This window comes from Artibeus jamaicensis, unplaced genomic scaffold, assembly GCF_021234435.1.
Source record: "Artibeus jamaicensis isolate MK-2021 breed Jamaican fruit bat unplaced genomic scaffold, CSHL_Jam_final contig_3126, whole genome shotgun sequence".
NCBI classification, from domain to species: Eukaryota; Metazoa; Chordata; class Mammalia; order Chiroptera; family Phyllostomidae; genus Artibeus; species Artibeus jamaicensis.
In genome coordinates, this window is record NW_026521723.1 from 18,537,705 (window position 1) to 18,560,491 (window position 22,787).

The following is a 22,787-nucleotide window of genomic DNA, read 5'->3' on the forward strand; positions in this document are numbered from 1 at the left end:
GGGTTGTTTATACATTTCAATTAGTAACCTACCCTCGGCTTGATGCTGTAGATTGTAAAACTCATGGGCAATTATATCTGCCAGCTTCTCACACCATTTCTTAGATGGACAGAAAATTAATACTGAATGGTTATCACGAACAGTCTCATAACATAAACTGACAACATGGTCTTCATCTTCCTAAGGAAAAAAAAAATAAGCACTCTAGTAGAACTTTCAAAACATTTTCACATCAATTTAAAGGCAACCATTTTGCTTCATAGAAAAATTTTTTTCTACTCAAAGGCATAATAAAAATCAGTTACAAAGTTAGTAACAAACAATGAAAAAAGAAGAAAAATAAATAAACTTCCTTGTAATGCAAGGTAAGAAAGAAATATTTTCTATTCACTTAACTAACATTTATTGATCTTCAACCCTCAAACAACAAGGGTATAATTGTGAGCAAAAGAAAGTCAAAGTCCTATCTTTAAGGGTTTTAGGTCTCACTGGGGAAACATGTTAAAGTACTAAACAAATAAATGTAAAATACAATCATCTGTATTTCAAAAAGAGAGTTTTATAGATGTAGTACATTTTACAGATGTACTATAAAAGAGTTTTGTGGTGTTTTGATGCTTCATATTTGACGTAAATTTGACAGAAAGATCTGAAAGGTTTCCCTGAGGAAACAATGATTTAGCTGTGATGTGAAATGAGGGGAGTGAGGGGGCATTATCTCAACTTAAGGTAACTGAGCGACAGAGGAAACATTTCAAGCAGAATAAAGAGCATATGGGCCAGGGGTGGCCCAATGAGTCCTCAAAAGTGGAAGGTCAGTGTATGTAACTGAATTAATTAATTCATCCATCCATTCACTCACTAAACAAGTATTTACTAGGTGATGGATACTCTTCTAGGCACTGGGGATGAAGAACAAAGCAGAGAAAAACTCTGCCCTCAGAGTGTTTCCACTCCTAACAGAAGAGATAGATAATAACAAAAACATGATAGGTAAAACACATAATATGTTCAATTTTGAAAAGTGCTAAGAAAAAAAAAAAAACAGGGAAAATAGGGATCCGGAAAAGGAGGACACTAATTTAGATAAGGTAGCCAGGGAAGGTCTAAGAAAGTGACATTTGAGTATAGGTCTAAAGGTGAATAGAATAGTAAAGCGTACTGATGCCTGCCAGGGAAAGCATTCCAAAGAGAACCCGAGGCGGGAGATTCATGGTATATTGTGGAATAGCAACGAGGCTCTGGGGGGTGAGAAGAAATGTGGTAGATGAGGTCAGAGCACTAGGAGGGGCAGGGCAGAGAGTGTGGAAGGCCTTCTCGGCTACTATAAGGACATTGGCTTTCATTCTAAATGAAACAGGGATCCATCACTAGTTTTTTTGAAGAATGGTTACATGATTTGATGATAGTTTTAAATAAATTACTAGCTCTTGATTTAAACATAGATGGAAAGGGACAAGGTAAAAGCAGACAGAGCAATTAGGAGGTTTTTTTAAATAATTTGGGTAAGAGTTGAAAGTGATTCAAAAAGGGTAGAGGCATGGACATGGTAATAGAAGAAAAGGATTAAGAGAAGAGTAAGTAAATGTTTACCTATATAATTATTGAGGCACAGTCAAGTGAAATTTGGATTACAGAGCAAAGCAACTGAGTGCGATTCCATAGCAGGCAGACGGAAGCTGCAAATGCACAGCAATGAGGGCACTGAAGCGTGCACTTAGTCCTGACCCCAGCCCTAAACTTATCCTTCCCTAGTTCAGTATTCAGAGACATAGGCTTAGAAAAATACTGTAAACTAAAACTTATTAAGTGTATTTAGGGGTATGGGAGGGAACTTAGCATTTATCGATCACTTTCTAGATGCTAGACAATTTTAAAAAATCTTATGTCATTCTTACAACAATACTATAGATATGTATTATTTCTCATTGTATACACGAAAACACTACTACATTCGGAGAGGTTTTATGATTCAACTAATATCACAGCCACATCAAATATCTATTAAGTATCAGATGTAGGTCTGTCTGAATCCAAAAATGATGGGTTTTTTCCACTCTACTATATTTATAACCTATCATTTAACAAAAGTTTAATTTTCCACATTATAAACTGCTTACAATGTGGAAAAAGTATTTAGTATAAACTAAGCCAGAAAAAAATTTTTCCCAGTTAGAAAAGAAAATCTATAAAATTAGTTACTCTTTTGTATGACTTACAGAAAATTATAGTCATTTAAATCGAAGCTACAACCATGTTTCCTCTCTTACCATCACCACCAATTCTTTAAGATGAAACCAAGAGCTTAATATTAGTAATGTTTCTAATGGATATGTAATGCATATTCAGCTACTCTGCAGTTCCTGCTTCACATAATTCAAATACTGTTAACTTGCTACAAAACACAACTGAACACATGGTAGTGAGGTAAAAACACTGACTTACTTTCACCTGGAGCATGGGCTGAAATTCCCTCACGAGCTTCATGGAAGAGTCATATATGGAATTTCCGAGCTTTACCGACTCCAGCAATGGTACAGGACGAAAGTCAGTGTGGTAGAGCTCAGCATTCAACCAGGACGCCACAATCTCCAAATTAGGAAGAGTAGCACTCATGCCTACAATCTGCACGGCATAATGCGCAGGGCTGGCTGAACTGGCTTGGCTATGAAGAACAAATGAAAATGATGTTAAAAGATACATAGAATTAATGACCAATAGTGCCACCGAGAACATTCTTGGTCATGTCCTTTGGTACACACATGCATGTATTTCTTCCGGGTATATACCTAGGAGCAAAATTACTAGGTCATAGATGACCTTGAATTTTCTGATAATGTTAAACTGTTTTTGAAAAAGACTACCAAAGTGTTAGCCATTTTAGAGAGAGTGGTAGTATCTCTTGGAAGAGGTGATTTGCATTCCCTGGACTGCTCATGAGATTAAACACTGCTTCATGCTTGAGGACCACTTGGATGCCCTCTTCTCTGTCCAAGCTCCTTACCCATTGACATATTGGGTTCTGTTTTTTTCTTATTAATTTGTAGAATATTTCTGATGTTCTGAATAATGACTTTCCTTTTCATTAGATTTGCTTTTGTCTCTGCTTCTTTTTATTTTCTGTAACATTATTTAACAATTCTTTTTCTAAGTTCTTGAGAGATAATTCATTAACTTTTCAGTCTCTCTCCTTTAATAATATATACATTTTATACAATTTCCCTTTAAAAACATCTTTTGCTACATTTTACAAGTTTTTTTTAAAGATTTTATTTATTTATTTTTAGAGGGGAAGAGAGGGAGAACACGGGAGGGAGAGAAACATCAATGTGTGGTTGCCTCTTGCACACCCCTTACTGAAGACCTCATCTGCAACCCAGGCATGTGCCCTGGCTAGGAACTGAACCTATGACTCTTTGGTTCACAGTCTGGCGCTCAGCCCACTGAGCCACACCAGCCAGGGCTACGAGTTTTGCTGAGAAATATTTTTATTATACTTTCAGTTCAAATTATCTATCGATTTCTATTGTGATTACTTTTTTAATTCAGAATAGATCAAAATTTGTTTCTTAATTTCCAAACACATGGGCATTTTCTAATTATGCTTTTTTTATATTTATTTCTAGCTTAATTCCACTGTTGTTAGAAAGTGTATTTTAAATAATTTAAATCCTTTAAACTACATTGCTTTATGACCCAATATATGGTAAATATTTTTTTGGTAAATGTTCCATGTATAACTGAAAAAAATATATATATATTATGCCTGTACTTGGAAATTGTTCTACATTCATTCATTAAGGTCAAATTTGCTAATCGTATTAGTTATATGCCTCCTGATTTGCAATAGATGATTATCTACATTTTTTAACATACGGCAAGAGATGTGTTGTAATCTCCCTAAATTAAGAGACAAGAGCTCTCAGATTGAAAGAATATTTGAGTATCCAGCACATCAATGAAAATAAACCAAAATGAAAACACATCAATGTGGGGTTTCACAATACTAAGGAAGCTCCTAAAAACTGTCAAAGAAAATAAAAATTACCCAAAGGATTGAAGGACTAGCATGGCACTGGAATTCTCAATAGTTACAAGAAAATAAAGAAATGTCTTGAGAACTCTAAAGGAAAAAAAAAAATTTAACCTTCCCTTTATACCTGGACAATCTCTCAAATAATTGTAAGGCATTTTCAGACATGCAAATTAAAAAAAAATTATACCCATAATAGCTGTACACTGAAATAAACAGAAAATTCCTGAAAGATGCCCCAACCAAAATGAGGATGGAAATCAAAAAGAGCCATGAGATCCCAAAAAGGGGGCTCTGACTCAAGCAAAAAGCTAATGGAATGAACAATGAGAAGAAAAGATCCCAAGAAAACCGCTATGCAGAACATAATGTAGATTAACCACTTACATAGATTGGAACAAGTCAGAAGGCTTTAAGAGACACTTCTTCAAGAAGATGAATTTTGTGGAATAGCAAATGCATCAGAACCTATTAGGTGGAGATTTACACAGGGGAGATGCTGGGGATGAGTCAGTAACAAGAACATAGGAAACAAAGCCTCCAAACAAAGAAGACAAGTTAATTTCAGAGAATAAAATGTCACTTAGAAAATAAAAGTCATCATCATACATTCCGGGGCTCAGTTGACAGTGGCATTTACGTAGTCAGAATGGTGTAACTGAACCTCATCTCAGCAAAATTATGACAACTACATTTGGCAACGGGAAGACAATAAGAGAATGAAGAGAGATGGGATGGGGAGAAAATGGGCGGGGTGAGTGAATAAATAAAAAAGAGCTAGGTCTTCATTTTCCATAGTAAGAAGTCAACATATACTATTAAAACTAAAAACTCAAGTAGCTGCATTTAGAGATAACCACTGTGAATGAAATGTTTATAAAGCTATAAAAGTTGAAAGTACTGGCCTCTGCAAAGTAGGGAATAAAAAAAAGTTACTTTTCAAAATCAGCCTTGACTACCTAAGATGGATGTGTAACTGGAAATAACAAAAACCTGGATAATAATTCTATCCTACTCTTAGTCTGATCTCCAGTACCTTGCAGCAGGAAGGTCACCTGGTGGGCCTGCGGGCCGGGTGCGGCAGGGCTCACCACTGCGGAGCTTTGCCACTGAGGAGCTCCTCTGCTCCTGGAGACCAGACCAGAGGGTTACAGCAGCCCTCGGTGACCCAGGGCCGGGGTGGGGTGGGCATGACTCTGCCACCATAGGTTGTACAAGGCACAGAAAAATAATAATAGCTATTATTATTATTCTATCATAAAAGTGATCAGCAGTCAGAAATTCAGGAATGATTACAAAATAATCTAAAATACTTCTCAAGTCTTAAGTGGTTGTTTTGGAACAAAAATGAACTACTATATCTGAGTTTATACTAAGTAAATACTACTCTCCTTTAATTTATGTGACTCATATGTATTACTCACCATTTTTTATTGATTAATTTGAGAGAGAAAAAGAGAGGAGAGAGAGTGACAAGCATTGATTTATTGTTCCACTTATTTATGCATTCATTGGTTGCTTCTTTTATGTGCCCTGACCGGGAACTGAACCTGCAACCTTGGCATATCAGGAAGATGCACTAACTGAGCTACCCAGCCAGGAACTCACTTTTTTAGATACTTTTTCAACATTGTCTAGAATCTCAGGACTGTAGTTATTTCATGTACTCACCAAGATGTTGACTTCTGAGTAATATAGCAAATCTTGGTCAGCAACAGTTCCAGCAGATACCCCCGGTGAGAGTCTCCCAGCATATGCAGTTCATCCACCACCACAATTCCTAAAGAGATTTTCCAGATACTAGCTTTTACAGAATTTCACAAATCCAAAAAGAAGTTTAAGGACTCAATTTCTTATATCTTAAACAATCAGTAGTCATGCAAATTTCTAATCGTAGAATAAACAGATTCCACATAATGGACAATTCTTTTCCAAGACACTTCAGATACCACAGTGATCCTACTACAATGTATTCTGGAGCTAAAAATCAACCATTAGATAAAGTCAGGGCTATCTGAGGGAAAGCTCCTCTTATTACTTAAACACTAATTGATAACCTTACAGAAATATATTTACAATGAGATATCAAAAGCATCTATGACAGTTATTCAATATGCTAACTTTTCTGTGGGAAAAACAACCAGAGCAACCATACGGATGTTAGAAATAGGCTAAGAAAAACAGAACCAGATCAAGATGAGATAAATGATTTTAAGGGATATTTCTTTTTGATTATGATAGGTTAGGGAGTCACCCTACCACAAAGCGTAAATATGATCATAATTCCTCTCTCCACTGCTTGGAGAATCAAACCAGTGTATGTACTTAGAATAATGCTAAGAATTACTAAAAATTTAGTATCAACCAATGCCTTCTTCAGTTAAATGTTTTCATAACATCATAGTTTCCATGTGTCTACCCAACAAATTCTTTTCATCAAAATCAAGATCTTTTTAAAAACTTTGGTCAGGATGGTTGCCTAGATAAACATGGCTCACCTCCTTGAACAACCACATCAAAATTACAACTAAAATATAGAATATGTATATTACACTCAAAACTGTCAGAAATCAAGTTGAATGCAAGTCTGACAACTACGGAATTAAAGAAACCACATCCATCCAGACTGGCAGGAGGGGCAGAGATGCGGAAAGGGCTGGTCCCACATCCACTTGTGCTGGAATCAAGAGTTGAGAGGAATATCTCAGGAGTGAGGAGTACCACCACACACTAGACCACCCCCAGCCCAGGGTCCCAGTGCCAGGAAGATAAGCCCCCATAATTTCTGACTGCAAAAAAACAGTGAGTCAGAGGAAGGAACTTCAGGAGTCCCAAGCAGTTCCTCTTAAACAACCCACCCACGGACTTACTCAGACTCACTCCTTCTAGAGAAGCTCCAGAACTAGGGTAGCAGCTTGAAAAGCACCCGTGGCATACTGGGAGAAACTGAACTGTCTGGCATCAAGGTGAGCAGAGGCCACTGTCTCTTTTCTGAATCCTCCCCAAACAGAGCCACAAAACTAGCAGGTGGGTGCCATATCTGAGATTCCATCAACCTGTCTAACACTATTTGCCCTGCCCTGGAGATCCACCCTGCCCTGGAGATCCACCCTGCCCTGGAGGCTCCATCCCATGCAACTTATAGCTCTTAACAGTGGCTCTTCCTTATGAAAGGAAGCATGAGCCAATAGCTGCTCTTGGCTCATACTTTGAAAATTCCTAAATCCTTTCAAACAAGCAACAACTGGCCTTCAGTGAGCTCACAACCTCAGTACCTCTTGCTAAGTGGCTCCAGGCCCAACACTAGCAGCAGCCAGCCTAGATTCACAGCTTAGCTTTGCCCAGGAATTGCCAGGCCCAGCACAAGTAGCAAGCTATCTCAGATTGCTTTATAACTCAGGCAGGATGGCCCTGGGGCAAAACACAGGTAAGGGCCAACCTTAGCCTGCACCACCTGGGAAACCCCAGAGCCAGCCCACCCAGAGAACAGCTACAGACCATGTTGGAGAATCAATATCCTGCCCCTGCACAGCTGATCCCCCACAAAGGGTAGAGTTTGGTGGTCAGTGGTAACACACGTTCCTTGCAGCTGACTGGCCTGGGGAAATCCCTCCCATTGATCTGCCAACAGCAACCAAGGCTCAACTACAAGAAGAAGGTGTACTCAGCCCACACAAAGGACACACCTGGAGTATCCAGCTTGGGTGTTAGGGGAGGCTGTGCCACTGGACCCTACAGGACACTTACTACATTAGGCCACACTACCAAGATATGGAATTATAGCAGCTGTACCTAATACATAGAAACAAACACAGGGAGGCTTCAAAAAATGAGGAGACAAAAAAACATGGCCCAGATGAAAGAACAGATTAAAACTCCAGAAAAAGAGCTAAGTGAAAGGAGAAAAGCAATTTATCAGATGCAGAGTTCAAATCACTGGTTATAAGGATGCTCAAGGAACTTAGTGAAGACCTCAGCAGCATAAAAAGATGTAGTCAAAAACACGAATTGAAATAAAGAACCCTTTACAGGGAAACAACAATAGAGTGAATAATGCTAATAATCCAATCAATAATTTGGAACATAAGGAAGAAAAAAACAACCAGTCAAAACAAGAAAAAAACTAGGATAGTGTAAGCAGCCTCTGGGACAACTTCAAGCATTCCAACATTCACGTCATAGGGGTGCCATAAGGAGAAGAGAAAGAGCAAGAAATTGGAAACCTATTTGAAAAAATAATGAAAGAAAACTTCCCTAATTTGGCAAAGGAAACAGATATGCAAGTCCAGGAAACACAGAAAGTCCCAAACAAGATGGATGCAAAGAGGCCCATTCCAAGATACACCAGAATTATAATGCCAAAGGTTAAAGATAAAGTGAGAATCTTAAAAGCAGCAAAAGAAAAGCAGTTAGTTACATACAGGGGAGTTCCCATAAGACTTTGAGTTGATTTCTCAAAAGAAATGTGGCAGGCAAGGAGGGATTGGCAAAGAAATATTCAGTCATGAAAAGCAGGGACCTACTGCCAAGACTGCTCTAGCCAACAAAGATATCATTTACAATCAAAATGCAGTTCAAGAGCTTCCCAGACAAGAAAGAACTAAAAGAGTTCATCATCACCAAACCATTATTATATGAAATGTTAAAGGGACTTATTTCAGAAAAAGAACCAGACCAAAACTATGAACAAAAAATGACAGTAAATAAATATCAGCAATTGAATCTAAAAAACAAACTAAGCAAACAGGAACAACAGAGACAGAATCATGGATACAGAGACCATATTGATGGTTGCCAGATGGGAGGGGGGGAGTATAGAAATGGGCAACAAGGTGAGGGAATTAAGAAGTACAAATAGGTAATTACGGAATAGCTATGGGGATGTAAATGACAGTACAGGAAATGGAGAAGCCAAAGAACTTATATGCATGACCCTTGGACATGAACAATAGTGTGGGGATTGCCTGAGGGAGAGAGGAGTGCTGGGTGAAAGGGGGGCAAAGGGGGAAAAATTGGGACAACTGTAATAACATAAACAATAAATTATAGTTTTTTTTAATTGAGATCTTTTAGACTATTTTCTGACACATGGCACTCCTTTTCCTCATCAGTAAGCTATCTCCAAATTATACTGTTTGATGAGTTATTTTAGTACTTATTCACTCATTCATCCAAAAATATTTATTCCACCGAGTATGCCAGGCACTATGCTAGGTATATTGGGTATAACACTTAATAAGATTCTATTGCAACCCCCGAGATATTTAAAGGCCAATGGGGTAACAAGAAATGACAATTCTGACACAAATTGGTAAATGTGATTTTTCTCTCCAAGCTTTATACAGCAGAGCACCCGTCTCTGATTTCTGATTTTCCCACTGCTACCCTACCGCAACTTTATCCTTTAAGTTCACCAGGATCTCAATTAGTAGCTAACTGATATTTTGCTGTACTATTGCTGCTACAACCATTTTCTTCTTATTAGTACCTCAACATAGGGGCCTTCCTAAGAGGGGGGAAAAACGTAGAAAATCTTCCTAGAGTCCCAAGTTCAAATAAAGTGTCAATTTCTGTAGCCCCTGAAAAAAGGTAGCCCCTGGGCACAGGCCTTTTCTAGATATCACAGCACCAGAATATAAGGAACCCACACATACACTAATTGCAGAGATGGCAGATCCAGCCCCACTTTGCTTCCTTCTATTCCAGGTAGAGTTTAACAGGAAAGAAGCCATGAGAAATGACTTGAGGGCCCAAGGATATCCTCTATGTTTTGTAAAGCATAAAAATACAAGGAAACAGAATCGATAACAGCAGAAGGACACAAAAATTTTCCCCAGAGACGCAGAATTCCTAACAGTCAGGTGTCAATACTCACTCCAGACACAGATAACAAACTATAGAAGAAAACATGGGACATACAGAAATCACAACAGCTCCACTCTATTCCATCAAAAAATAGCAGTAGGAAATATTTTCTCACCTAATAGATCCATGTTATTTTCTTCTATGAGACGATTGATCAGACCATTGGCTCTCTCAATTGTGCAGACAGCAATATCCAAGGAATTGAAACGCCGTTTTGGAGAGGTACTGCCCATATAACCATCTACTTTTATTCCTACTTCCTGGAACAGACTCTGATTGATAAGAAGGAACAATACTGGTGAAAACATTTGATATTCATGAATCGTAAATTGGTTCTATCCCAGAACATAGACATAAGTTCCTAATATAAATAATTATCAGATTACTGTTAGTCATTCCTGGACAGGACACACTGGTTCTTTCTAGAATCATATACTAAAAATAAATAAATAAAGCTTAAAATTGAAAAAACTCAGTACAGAGTCAAATAAAATTAACTACGCCATTTAATGACAGCATTTTCTAATCATAGTTCTAAGAGCCATTTATAGAAATTAAAACTGGAGAAAAACTACCACAAGCACTAATACTTTTAATCTAACGAAAAATAAGACACTAGCTTTAATGTTAATGTAACACTTTAAAAAACAAATTTTTACTTCATGAGGAAATCATTCTCATTATCTCACTGTTTCACATAATAAGACAGTTTTCAAAATTCAAACGCAGTGAGACTTTGATGTTAATTTTTTTTTTAGTTTAACTTTTAGCTAACATACCTTCTCAATAAAAAGGATCCTTTCATCATTTTGTTACTTTGGTCTAAGTGTAGAGGATATTACCATGGACTCCAGGTTTGGCCTCTGAAATAACTGTTTAGAAGATTTACAGAACCATAGAACTTTAGAACTTTTCATTTAGTAAAATACTTCGGAGTGTTTGTTGAGTTAACCCACAGTACTAGGGTTAACATCCTTAATTGACCAATGAAAAAAACTGAGGCCCAGCAAATTATGTGCCTGACCTGAAGACACAGTTGGTAGCAAAGCTGGGACTAGAACCCACATTTTTTTGGACTACCAGTACAATAATCTTGCCATCCAGCAGCACATTTTTTCACTGCAGAAATCACAATAATAAATTCATTCTATTTAATGAAACACTATATTTGTAAAAATGCCTTAAACACCAGTGAGCATCATACAAATGAAAAACATTTTTCATTTTTGCAGAACAGAGGAACTGACCACAGGCCTGGAGCTCTGTGTAAGCACTAATGGCTCTTGTTCTTCACTGCTGACATGTTCCCAAACAGCTCTTAGTTAGGACAGGATAGGCTTCCTGAAACACTCTTATCTTCCTATGCTCAGTCTAGTCCTACTTTTCAGTTAAAAACACTGATTCTTAATTTGCACATTTATATAGTAGGAATATTCTGTTCACTTCGAGGGAAAGTTTATCAATTTTAACACACTGTTCACCAATTACTTTTCTAATTTGATGGCCCTTTCTCCTTCATGCAATAATACAAAAGTTTCCCTTCATAAATGTAGCCAAAGCTACATTGGGATGCAAATCTGACCTGCTTTTATAATTGTTTCAAATGAGTAAAGCTATGGCTGCTAATAACAGGCTCTATCACAATTCCAAAATTAGTTTAAGAATGTTACCTGGAGATAGTATTTCTTCTCTTTAGCCACAGAGACAAAGGGCAGAATGAACAAAGCTTTCTTCCGCATTTCCAAAACCCGCTTCAAAATAAGTAGCTCAGCAACAAGAGTCTTTCCAGCACTTGTAGGAGCTGAAACATATTATTCCACAAGGTTCACAAAAAGAAATAATAGTTGATATACTGCATTAATAAATGTTTTAAACCATATCCAGTAACTACAGAACCTAAAACTATTATATCATTAAGAGCCAAAAGTATATGAAACCTTTATACACTTAAATGCCCAAGTTTATTTTTTTTTCTTTTTTAATTTTTTTTTATTTTTTGATGATTTTAGAGAAAGAGAAACCTTGATTTCTTGGTCCACTTACTTATGCATTCATTGGTTGATTCTTGTATGTGCCCTGATGGGGGGTGAAACATGCAACCTTGGCATATTAGGCAATGCTTTAACCAATTCAACTACCTGGCCAGGGCCAAATGCCCCAACTTTAAACTAGCTCTCTAGCAGGATGATAGCGTGTGGGGAGTGTGGGGAGGGTGGGTAGAGGAATTGAGAAAACAGGAAAAAGGACTCATAGACATGGACAACATGGGGGGAGTGCAGTATAAGGGGTCTAAGTGGTGAGGGAAAAACGTACAATAAAGATTAAATCAATAAAAGAAAAAAGAAGCTAGCTCTCTGAAATCTCACAATGAAAATAGGGAATTATTAAACAAATCTTTATATCAACAATAAATGATAAATATCATTGCTGACCTAGCTTGTACTTGAAAGATCCTTTCCTTTAAGTACTAAATAGCTAAAAGCCCTTCTCTGAGGAAGCAGATGAATAACTTTATTATATTGTAATAGGAGCTATAATGTAAGTTGATGGAGAGGAGCTGTAAGGAAGTTTATGGAAATGAAACAAGTTATGAAAAGGGAGACAGAGAGAACAGGCAAGCAATGCCAAGCAAAAGAAACAGTATGTTCAAACACCTGGAAGAAAGCCTGCTGTGTTCAGATGGCAGTTAAGTTATTTAGCAAGCCTAAAATATAAAACAAGTAGGGGAGTGAAAAAAAAGATATGAATGTGCCACATAAAAGAGTGTTATAAACCCATCATGTAAGGAATTTAGGATTCATACTGAAAGCAATTCAGAGCAACAAGTAAGTTTTATGGAAAGGAGTGACAAGATTGTATTTGTATTTTATAAAGATCACTTTGAAGGCTGGAGCAGAACAGGAGCAGAGAGAAAAAAATAAAGTACTTATAAGGCTATTGCATAATCAAGAAGAAAGATAATAGCATAATCTAGAAGGGAGATAATAGAAGAAAGTTAGTAAACTAGGTAATGGACCTAGAAACAAAGAGAAGTAACCAGAATCAAGATATTGGAAGTTACAGACACTGGACTTGGTGATTGACAATAATCGGTGACTAGAGTTACAAATGACACTCACATTTTGGTTTAAGTATTTGAAATGGTCAGACCATTCTACCACTACCACTAATTACCATAAGCTAGCATTTTCTGTATACTTTCTTCTTCTCTTTTTTATTGAATTTACTGGGATGATATTGGTGAATAAAATTACACAGGTTTCCAGTGTACAGTTCTATGATACATCATTTGTATGACAACATGTAGATGTTCACCATCCCACATCAAGTCTCCTTCCTATACGTCCAAAACGGTTCTAAATGCTCACTCATGCGCTCTCTCTAGTGATCTGCAAACTTACACAGCCAATACACGGTACAGACAGTTTTCAAACTCAACCGGTCTGACTCCACAGCCTGAGCTCATACCCACTGATAAGTGTCTATTTTTTTGTAGCCATAACAAAAAATCTGGATGACTCAAAATTTCAGAGAAAACTGACACAAAGGAAGAGCATCTTACCAATTAATTAGCTTCTAACATCAGTAGAATTAAAAAGGCTTAAAAGTATGCATGTCAGAGTTGCCCTTGAAAGCCCATATAAATTTCCTATAAAGTATATTACATATGGTTTTGTGTATGCAATCCTATACAAGCAAGTCAGTTCATAAACACATAACTTATAATGTTCACACCCTGAAGAGCAACTGAAATAGACTGGAGGAAGAGTGGATTTACGTCTCCCATCGCACACTCACTCTGGGACATATGTTTGTTGAGGGGAATGGCAAATGGAATAGTTCTCTTTAAGTTGTGTGCTTTTCTGCCCTTTCCCCCACCCAGCCATATAATGGATTGTGCGTAATTTAAATATGTCTCATTATAATGAGACTTCACTTTTCATATATAGTTTTAAGGCTTTCTCTAGTTGTCAAGCACTGTCTCAACCACCTTTAAAAAATCATAACTACCTCAATAGAGTATTATTTACATTCATAATATCTTTAAAAGAGAGAAATTAATTTGCACAAATTTGAATACCTGAATAGACTAAATTCTTTCCTTCCAGGACTTGTCCAAGCAAAAGACATTCTGCCTGCCATTTAAACATCTTTTTTACACCAAGACTGTGATATGTCTCCAGAACCGCTGTAGGAAGTCCCCAATTTGCCAGTAGCAGCTCGTCTATTTGATCGTTGGGATCGGTTTGCTTGCATTCCCCTTTCAGGAAAAAAGAAAAAAATTATTAGTTGAATTTAATTTAAAGACGACTTCGGTAGGTAGGTATCCACTGTATTTTGGAATTCCCCTGTGTTGGAATGAGGCTACATAAAGCACACCTGACATAAAGCGCGTCCAAGATAAGCATCTGTAAGGAGTACGGGGCACTATTATGCGATGCGATTTGGCCAACTAGGAAGCTGTTTCTGTAAAGACCCAGGAACCATTTGTAGGCTACTGCCAGGCAGTCGCTAAACATAAGCTGGAAGCAAGTTCGTGTCTGAACAGAAAGTGACCTGCTGCACCAGGCCCGAGTCACAAGCTGAGAAGGGGACTAGAAACAGACCAAGCTGGTCGTGCAAACAAGCAAGCTCCTCGCGACGAGGACACCTTCCTATTTGCACACCTCGCCGGCTGTCCCCAAAGTGCCTGGGAATACCTCCTGCTGAGGCCGACGGGCAGCTGCCGTCCCTTAAGCTGCGCCCTAGGCCGGGGGGCGGGCTCAGCACCGGCCTGGAGGGGAGCAGGTGGTTGTCACGGCTGTCATTGCTGTCACTGCTATCACTGCTATCACCGCTGCTTCGCGAGAAGGAATCCGAGCCTGACGTTGAACGCCGCCGTTTCCCTCTCCAGCGCGAAAGATTCATCTCGAGCTCTTCTCGGCTGTTCAGGGACAGCCACAGTTCCAGCGTCCTCCCGTTTGGGAGAAACCGTGCGCTGCGGCAGGTGTGGCCGTCATCTTCCCGCCAAGGCCTTCAAACTCAGGCCTCCCGCCCAGCCGGAACCATAGAGTTCTCAGTGATGACAGTAACCTGAGAACCATAGAATCGTGGGGAAAGAGCGGCTCTCGCTAGCGTCTTAGACCTCCAGCCTCCGTGGTTGCTTAGTGTGAGAGAACCAAAGTTACACCTAGGTTAAAAAAGACAGGGAAAAAGACTGCGTATATATAATCTGCATTTATAATTAGGCTGGCCTAAACATTTTCTTTATGTCCACTTCTTGTTTGAATAACAAGATTTGCTAACCTCATAAATGAGCTGCCTAGAATAGGTAGGTTAGGGAAGTAAGCCTTCTCAACACATTGGTATATTCAAAAAATCATTACATTATGTGTGCAAAACATACGAGTGAAACCTAGGATTTCTAATGGACTACAATCTGCTCCTCTCTCCTAGCATATATGATGGTAGGACAGAGGCTCTGTCTATTTATACGATGTCCTCGTTAGCCATCACACACTGTGGGTACTAAGTGAGGGGTAGTTGGGGACTGCTGGCAGATGGACCCCTTAGATGGCTGTATAAACACTTCAAGGGAGGAACCCTGGATGCGCCTGAGTGATCATTGTGAGCCAAGACCTTATTAATGAGCCCGTGTTCCACATATTGGCAAAGTAGAATCAAACGAGCTGGTTGATTAAACAACAAACTGTTGCTGGTTAAGTATCTAATTGCACCAAGCAAATCTAGTAGGTGAAAGGCCTACCTTGAAGAGGCTGTACTAAAAATCTCAAAAGGACCAATCCAATAAAAAAGACTCTAATACAAGTCTGGGAATTAGTACTGGAGTGTCAATAATCTTGTGAAAACCTACCCCATTTTTTTTCTAATTTTTTTAACAACAATATTCTGAATTTCCACAAGATGGGGATATTACTCTATAAAGGAAATGGTTTCCTCTGCAACTTTGTGTGTATTCACTCACTGAACTCTTGACCTTCTACTGTGCGCTGGACACTGGGCATATAGCAGGCAAATGATATGAAATGGCTCCTACTGTTAAGGAGAAAGAACCTAGAGAAGGAGATGGGCATTAAACTAGTTAATTAACTAATTAATTATTTTAAATTATATTAATGCTCAGGCAGAAATGAACAGTGCTATCAAAAAAATAAAAGGGATCCTAGTTTAGATTGTAATCAAAGAAAAACTTTCTTAAAAGCAGATTAGCATGGGGTCAGTGCAACTCTGTAGCCAATCAGTCCAGGTTTAAAGACTTAATAGGTGTGTGATCTTGGGCACTTGCTTAACTCCTTTGTGCTTCATTTTCTTCACCTATACAATGGGGATCATAATAGTAACAACCTATTTGGTTATTGTGAGCAATAAATAAGTCAATATGTGTAAAGTGCTTAGAACGGTGCCCTTCACATAATAAGTACTATTCAAAGAAAATGATATTTAAATGTTCTAGTATTGCTCCCAATATAAATCCAACATTTTGATGGGAAAAGAATAAACCAAAGAAATCTTTCACATTATTCTGTTTTTATTTTGTCAACTACGATCAAGTAAGGAAAATAATTAGGAAGGGATTGCAAATAGTGGTTTATGTCATCCTATAAAAAGCCTAAAGGAGGGTTTATAATTTACAATTTATTTCAAACTTTAAACACCTGTTTCTAATTTTTTTAACTCTTAGAAGATAGAGGAGGATACTTCTCAAAAATATTAAAGAATTTTTATGTTAACAGCTACTGTAATAATTAATACTAATAGAGCAGAAGTATTTCCCAGATGTATTTTGTGTCTAAATATATGTGCACATATTTTTTGCCAGTGTGACCTGAGAGATGTACCAATTCTGAACTGTTTTAAACTTAATCTCTGGGTTAACTTTAAAAAAAATACATAAGTGTAGAATAATATGAGACACCCACAGCCAGCTTTGAACAGGCTTCCAGCCTCATCATCTCAATCTGCAGAACAGTATTTCTCTGTTTTACTTGCTGAGGGTGTTGCCCTTCTTTGGTTTGGGGGATTTTAGATCTTACTTTTCATCCAGTTAGGAAACCTAGACTGCCATCTCCCAGAATACATAATTCATTAAAATCCACACTTTAGACCACCAGGGGTCAGCAGAGATCACTATAGAAAACTTCGGCTCTAATGCAGGGGTGTCAAACTCATTTTCACCTGGGTCCGTATCAGCTTTACAGCTGCCTTCAAAGGGCCAAATGTAATTTTAGGACTGTATAAATATAACTACTCTTTAACTGTTAAGGAGTTGAAATTACATTCGGCCCTTTGAAGGCAACCGCGAGGCTGATGTGGCCCCGGGTAAAAATGAGTTTGACACCCCTGAAAAGAATAAGGCAGACTTGAATTCAGGTGGTTTCACTGACAGAATTTAAAATAAGAGGCTTAAATTAACAAGGAGCTCTGGAAAGAAACTTTTTCTTCACAATGACCCAAAAAACTAGTTGAAATAGCTGACTTATGCGTGGGGATGGAAGCAAAATTGAAATAACTTCAAAGGTCTAGGTTAAAGCATCAGAAACCTAACTTAAAGGTGGAAAACTAAACAATGAATGCCTGAGAGAGACTGAACTAATTAAACATGTATGAGCACACACTTGTAACTTCCAAATTTATATAAAGGCTTGTTTCCCTACTTTTCACATGGTAATACTGCCAATTGCCTGTGTAGTAAACACTGGGCAGATACAACAGAGAAGACGGATGAGTAGTAAGCCTGGGAATCCTAAAGATGTGGTTTTTAGAGTAGAGATAGCCTTTGATTAGATGGAGAATGTGTGAGTACTCCGCCTAGGAAAAAGGAATCAAAAGGAGCCCTGGTAGAACAGCATTCTACTTGCTTGGGGTCAGATCACATCAAAGTAATCACTCCAAGTCTTCCATTTAGGTCTTTGTGTGTAAAGATTTTTAGATCAGCCCTTACTGATTCAGAGAATTTCTCCAGATGTTACGCCTTTTTTTTTTTTTTCCTTTGATACTCTCAACCCTACTTCTTTATTATCTGGACAAAACCTTCCCCAAATCAGCAGCAACGAATGAAAAATGGGAAGGGATTTGCTGTAGCCAGTTGTTAGGGTGGAGAGACAGGGTACAGGGCCTGGTCAGGGATGAATTTTTATTCCTGTCTTCTTTTTCCATTTCACCAGTAGCTCTTTCTCTAATTTTCTCCTCATTTGCATGTATTAATTTTCCTCTCCTTCCCTTTCTGTTTACATTTAATCACTATTAAGACAGTATACTCATATATAATAGAATGCAATATAATATAATTACTTTTAATAGACTCAGATTCTCTATAGAAAAAATTATTATGATAAAGGAAACCTTACACTGAACTGTAGCTTTTATGTTAACAAAATGGCCATTAAAGTGACCCCTAGGTGTTCCGAAGCATGATTTTTTAGTATGCACTAGACAATCTTCTGAGAATGAATTGGTATATAAACACTTCTAAAAATTCCATCTTTTTCCTTTTTAAAGTGGGACTGATTTACAAAGACCACATCTTCACTGCCTATTTTGATGGCATGCGTATCCTGGGTTATGTTGGTGACAACCTGAAGGACAAGGACATACAGATCCTCCTCTCCTATCACCTCACCTACAAGAGCAAAGCGGGAGTGTTTCTCTTAGTTCAGCAAGTTATGAGCAAGTCATCTGCATTACAAGCCTTGGAATTTGGCTTTTATTCTTTAGACATTTGCCAAAGCACTGGAGAGCAAGAAAAAAACATGTAGTGGTTTAGCCAAAAAGTTCTTTTAGTTTTTTTCTGTACGATGGCTCTAGTTGTGCTTAGCCTTTAACTTCATTTGAAACAATTTTGTTAGATTATATTGTGACAGCTGTCACAGCAGCATGCATTTACAAAAAACTTACCAAAATGGGTGAATTTTTATGCAGCCATGTTGAAGATGGAAGAAAATACACAACACTTTCAGTGTATTGTGCTTTATTATTTCAAGAAAGGTAAAAGTGCAACTGAAATGCAATAAAAAGATTTGCACAGTATATGGTGAAGGTGCTGTGACTGATTGAACATGTCAAAAGTGGTGTGCGAAGTTCCTTGATACTACTGACATTTTGGCCCAACAATTCTTTGCTGTGAGGCTGTCTTATTCATTGGGAGATGTTTAGCTGCAGCACCGGCCTCTACCCACTAGAAGCCAATAGCAGGAGACAGCCAACATACTCAAAACATCCAAATCAATAAACTTATTAGTGAAAATGAAAGGTTTGTCTTTTATTTTACAGAAAATCTAAATGGACTTTTTGGCCAACCCGGTATCAATTACGTTATAAGATGTCCTGGGTCTTGTATGGAGAAAAAAAGTAATGTGTAAAGGAGCAAAAGCAGAACAAAGGAAATTAGTTATAATACTGCCATCCTCCATTAAATAAATGTTGGTAGCTTTTTGGTAACAGTGAATATGATGAAAATGATTAGGTTGTGTATCTGATAGTGTATTGAATCAGATTGTGTATTGAAAGTAGGTTGCTTACAGGTTCAATGTAGGGTGCAAGGGAAAGACAGAGGTCGGGGTGATTTTTTAAAAAACTGAAAGCTCTTTGGCACAATTCAGCTGATCATAGCATTTCGACTTATGTCTGCCTAGCTGTCAGGTTGTACATTAATTTGTTTCTGTTTGTACATTTTTGTGCCTACATGAGCCAAGAAAGTAACATATGAGTAAAGTGATCAATGGGGACAGTGGAAAACCACACGTTTTTGGGTGTTTTTTTTTTTAATTTGGAAATGGCATGTGGCAAAGACCAACAATAGTTGACTCCTAGTAGTTATATCTTCTTGCATAATAACAAAATTCTGAAGTCTCACTTAGGCTCACGGCCATCCAAACCAAGACTATAAATTAGGCCTTGGTCAGGGAGGCTGAACTAAATGAATGATAAGAGATCTATTAAAGGTGCTAGAACTTATAAAACTGGGAGATGGTGAAGAGTGCTTTTTACTTGTGCTTCTAGTGGTAGGTGTGACGGTGCTGCAGGTCAGCAGGGCTGGCCACCGGGAAGGAGAGCTAGATGTGAAGCAGGGAAGAGTGCTGATAAACAAATCTGCCAAGACACAATTAATATTCGACAAAGGGAGCAGTAACATAAAATGGAGTAAAGATAGCCTCTTCAGCAAATGGTGTTGGGAGAACTGGACAGCTACACGCAAAAAAATGAAACTTGAGCACCAACTTACACCATACACCAAAATAAATTCAAGGTGGATAAAAGACTTAAATATAAGCCATGACACCATTAAAGTCCTAGAGGAGAACATTGGCAAGAAAATCTCAGATATTCCACGCAGCAACATTTTTACGGATATGTCCCCTAGAGCAAGGAATATAAAGGAAAGAATAAACAAATGGGATCTCATCAAAATAAAAAGCTTCTGCGTGGCTAAAGAAAACAGTACTAAATTAAAAAGACAACCAACTGTATGGGAAAACATATTTGCCAATGATACCTCAGACAAAGGTTTAATCTCCAAAATATACAAAGAATTTACACGACTCCACTCTAGGAAGACATCGAACCCAATTAAAAAATGGGAAAAGGACTTGAACAGACACTTCTCTAAAGAGGACATACAGAATATCCAGAGACACATGAAGAGATGCTCAATATCGTTAGCTATCAGAGAGATGCAAATTAAAACCACAATGAGATACCACTTTACACCAGTCAGGATGGCTGTAATAGACAAAGCAACAAACAACAAATGTTGGAGAGGGTGTGGGGAAAAGGGGACCTTAGTTCACTGTTGGTGGGATTGCAGACTGGTACAACCATTATGGAAAACAGTATGGAATTTTCTCAGAAAAATAAAAATTGACCTGCCTTTTGACCCAGCAATTCCACTGCTAGGATTATACCCCAAGAATCCTAAAACATCAATTTCAAAGAACCTATGCACCACAATGTTCATAGCAGCACAATTTACAATAGCCAAGAGTTGGAAGCAACCTAGGTGCCCATCAATAAATGAATGGATCCAAAAATTGTGGTACATATACACCATGGAATTCTATGCAGCAGAGAGAAAGAAGGAGCTACCTTTTGCAACAACATGGATGGAACTGGAAAGCATTATGCTGAGTGAAGTAGGCCAGGCATTGAAGGACAAATACCATATGATCTCACCTTTGACAGGAAGCTAAAGAATAAAACAAACAAGCAAACAATAAAAACAAAGACACTGAAATAGAGAACAAGTGGGCAGCGACCAGAGGGGAGAGGGAAGGGAACTTAAGGGGAAAAAGGGGGGAGGGATTTTGAGGAACAAGTATGAAAGACACAGAGATGAGGACTGGGGGGGGGGGGGGGGGAAATGGAAGGGAGGGGGGAGACCGGGCGGGGGTGTGGGGTGGGATGGAAGAAATAGATTAAAAAAAAGTAACTAAATAAAATTTAATATTAAAAAAAAAAATCTGCCAAGACAAACTGAAGTCCGTGAGTACAAACAAGAAATCGCATGCGGCTCTCACTGACTCCTCTTCTCAATGGGAAAAGTAACAAAAAAATTGTGGCAATCTTTAATCTACCATACAGACTTATTTCTTTCCCTTCCTTGAAGTTAAGCATGGCCTGTGACTAATAGCCAGTGAGCGACGAGTTGAACACTAAAATTAATCCTCTAGATGAGAATATGCATGCGCTCTCTCTCCCCCTCCCCTTTTCAGGTTTAATAGGCCTCCAGAATCTAAGTATTAGATCTAACCCATTTTCGAAAATTCTTAAATACTGTATTTAAACTACTCCTCAACTACATTCTGCCTCTGTCTCCTCCAGATCTCTTATTAGAAGTATGTTACTCCCGGCCCAGCGATGCAGCCCAGGAGCGCCCTGGCGGCGGGGCTGGGTTTCGGGGAGGCGGCACCCACGTGGCGGCAGCGCAGCAAGCAGTTCGCCCGCAAGGTCGGTAGGAGGAAGGACTGCTGCCGCGCTGGTCGGGGTCACGCCACTGGGGCAGCAGACTTGGCGTGCGCGCGGTGGACCCGCCCGCTGGCGTTTTTGTTGCAGCCGGAGGCGAGACTCTACTGCCAAGCCTACGCCTTCCACCGAAGCCGGTTCCCCCCTTGCTGCTGCACGCGGGCAGGCCTGCCGGGTTTTAGAAATCAGCTACCCAGAGAAAATGACTTTTACTCTTATGAGCTTTCTTCTGAGGATCCTCCCCCAGAGTCGGAAGAACCTGTGCGCCCCCGCCCGGCTCAAATCCGGGCCTCATCTCTTCAGGGTGTGCAGCTGTTTAGGCCCCAAGACGACGTGTTCTGGGTGTCAACAAGGGCGTTACTGCAGTAAGGAGCATGAGACTCTGGACTGGAGAGCAAGACATAAGCAGGCCTGTAGACAGGCAGATAATTTGCCCAGCACAGTTCCAGACCACAACTTCCTTTCTCCAGAACTGTCAATAGTAACAGAAACAGAAGATAAGACTACACCTGAAGTTTCGGAAAAGAAGATGAATTGGAGATTATAGGGAGTGTGGCTGAAGCACCTGAGGAAGAATCGGATTCCAGGGCAAACCATGAATTCAGGGAAGATAAAATTCTCCAGAAGTTTAAAACTAAAATAGCCCTGGAAACCAGAACAGATTCTCAAATATAGCAGAGGGATTGTCCCAGTCTGGATCTCAGGTGAAAATATCCCCCAATCAAAGGATATTCCAGATTATCTCTGTGGTGCCAAGAGAATATTTGAATTTCAGGTCATGCCTCAGCTGCTCAACTCCCTCAAGGCCAGGAGTGCTGGCTGGGGCTTCCTGGCCATCTCCACCTGTGCTGGAAGCTTCAGGCTGGGCACTGGCTACACAGAGGAATCTGTTTGGAAACATAACAGCTACACCTTAAAAACAGCCTCATAA

General features: G+C 38.8%; 1 protein-coding gene and 1 pseudogene across 5 annotated transcripts in view; one reads left to right on the forward strand and one right to left on the reverse strand.

Moving 5' to 3' along the window:
• POLQ (DNA polymerase theta) overlaps positions 1-14,918 on the reverse strand; it is a 146,007-nt gene extending 131,089 nt beyond the window's left edge. For 4 of the 5 annotated variants that reach the window (XM_053663116.1, XM_053663118.1, XM_053663115.1 and 1 more), the window contains exons 1-7: positions 14,599-14,918; positions 13,980-14,159; positions 11,569-11,699; positions 10,014-10,170; positions 5,705-5,813; positions 2,446-2,665; positions 33-180 (exon numbers count right to left, since the gene is read on the reverse strand). In XM_053663116.1, coding sequence (XP_053519091.1) covers positions 33-180; positions 2,446-2,665; positions 5,705-5,813; positions 10,014-10,170; positions 11,569-11,699; positions 13,980-14,159; positions 14,599-14,806 — 1,153 coding nt within the window. In that variant the 5' untranslated portion in view covers positions 14,807-14,918. Of the gene's footprint in view, positions 1-32; positions 181-2,445; positions 2,666-5,704; positions 5,814-10,013; positions 10,171-11,568; positions 11,700-13,979; positions 14,160-14,278; positions 14,427-14,598 lie in introns of those variants that run through there. The other variant, XM_053663117.1, reaches the window with a different exon arrangement.
• A 6,833-nt stretch (positions 14,919-21,751) lies between these two features.
• Positions 21,752-22,787, forward strand: LOC119046978 (programmed cell death protein 2-like; annotated as a pseudogene).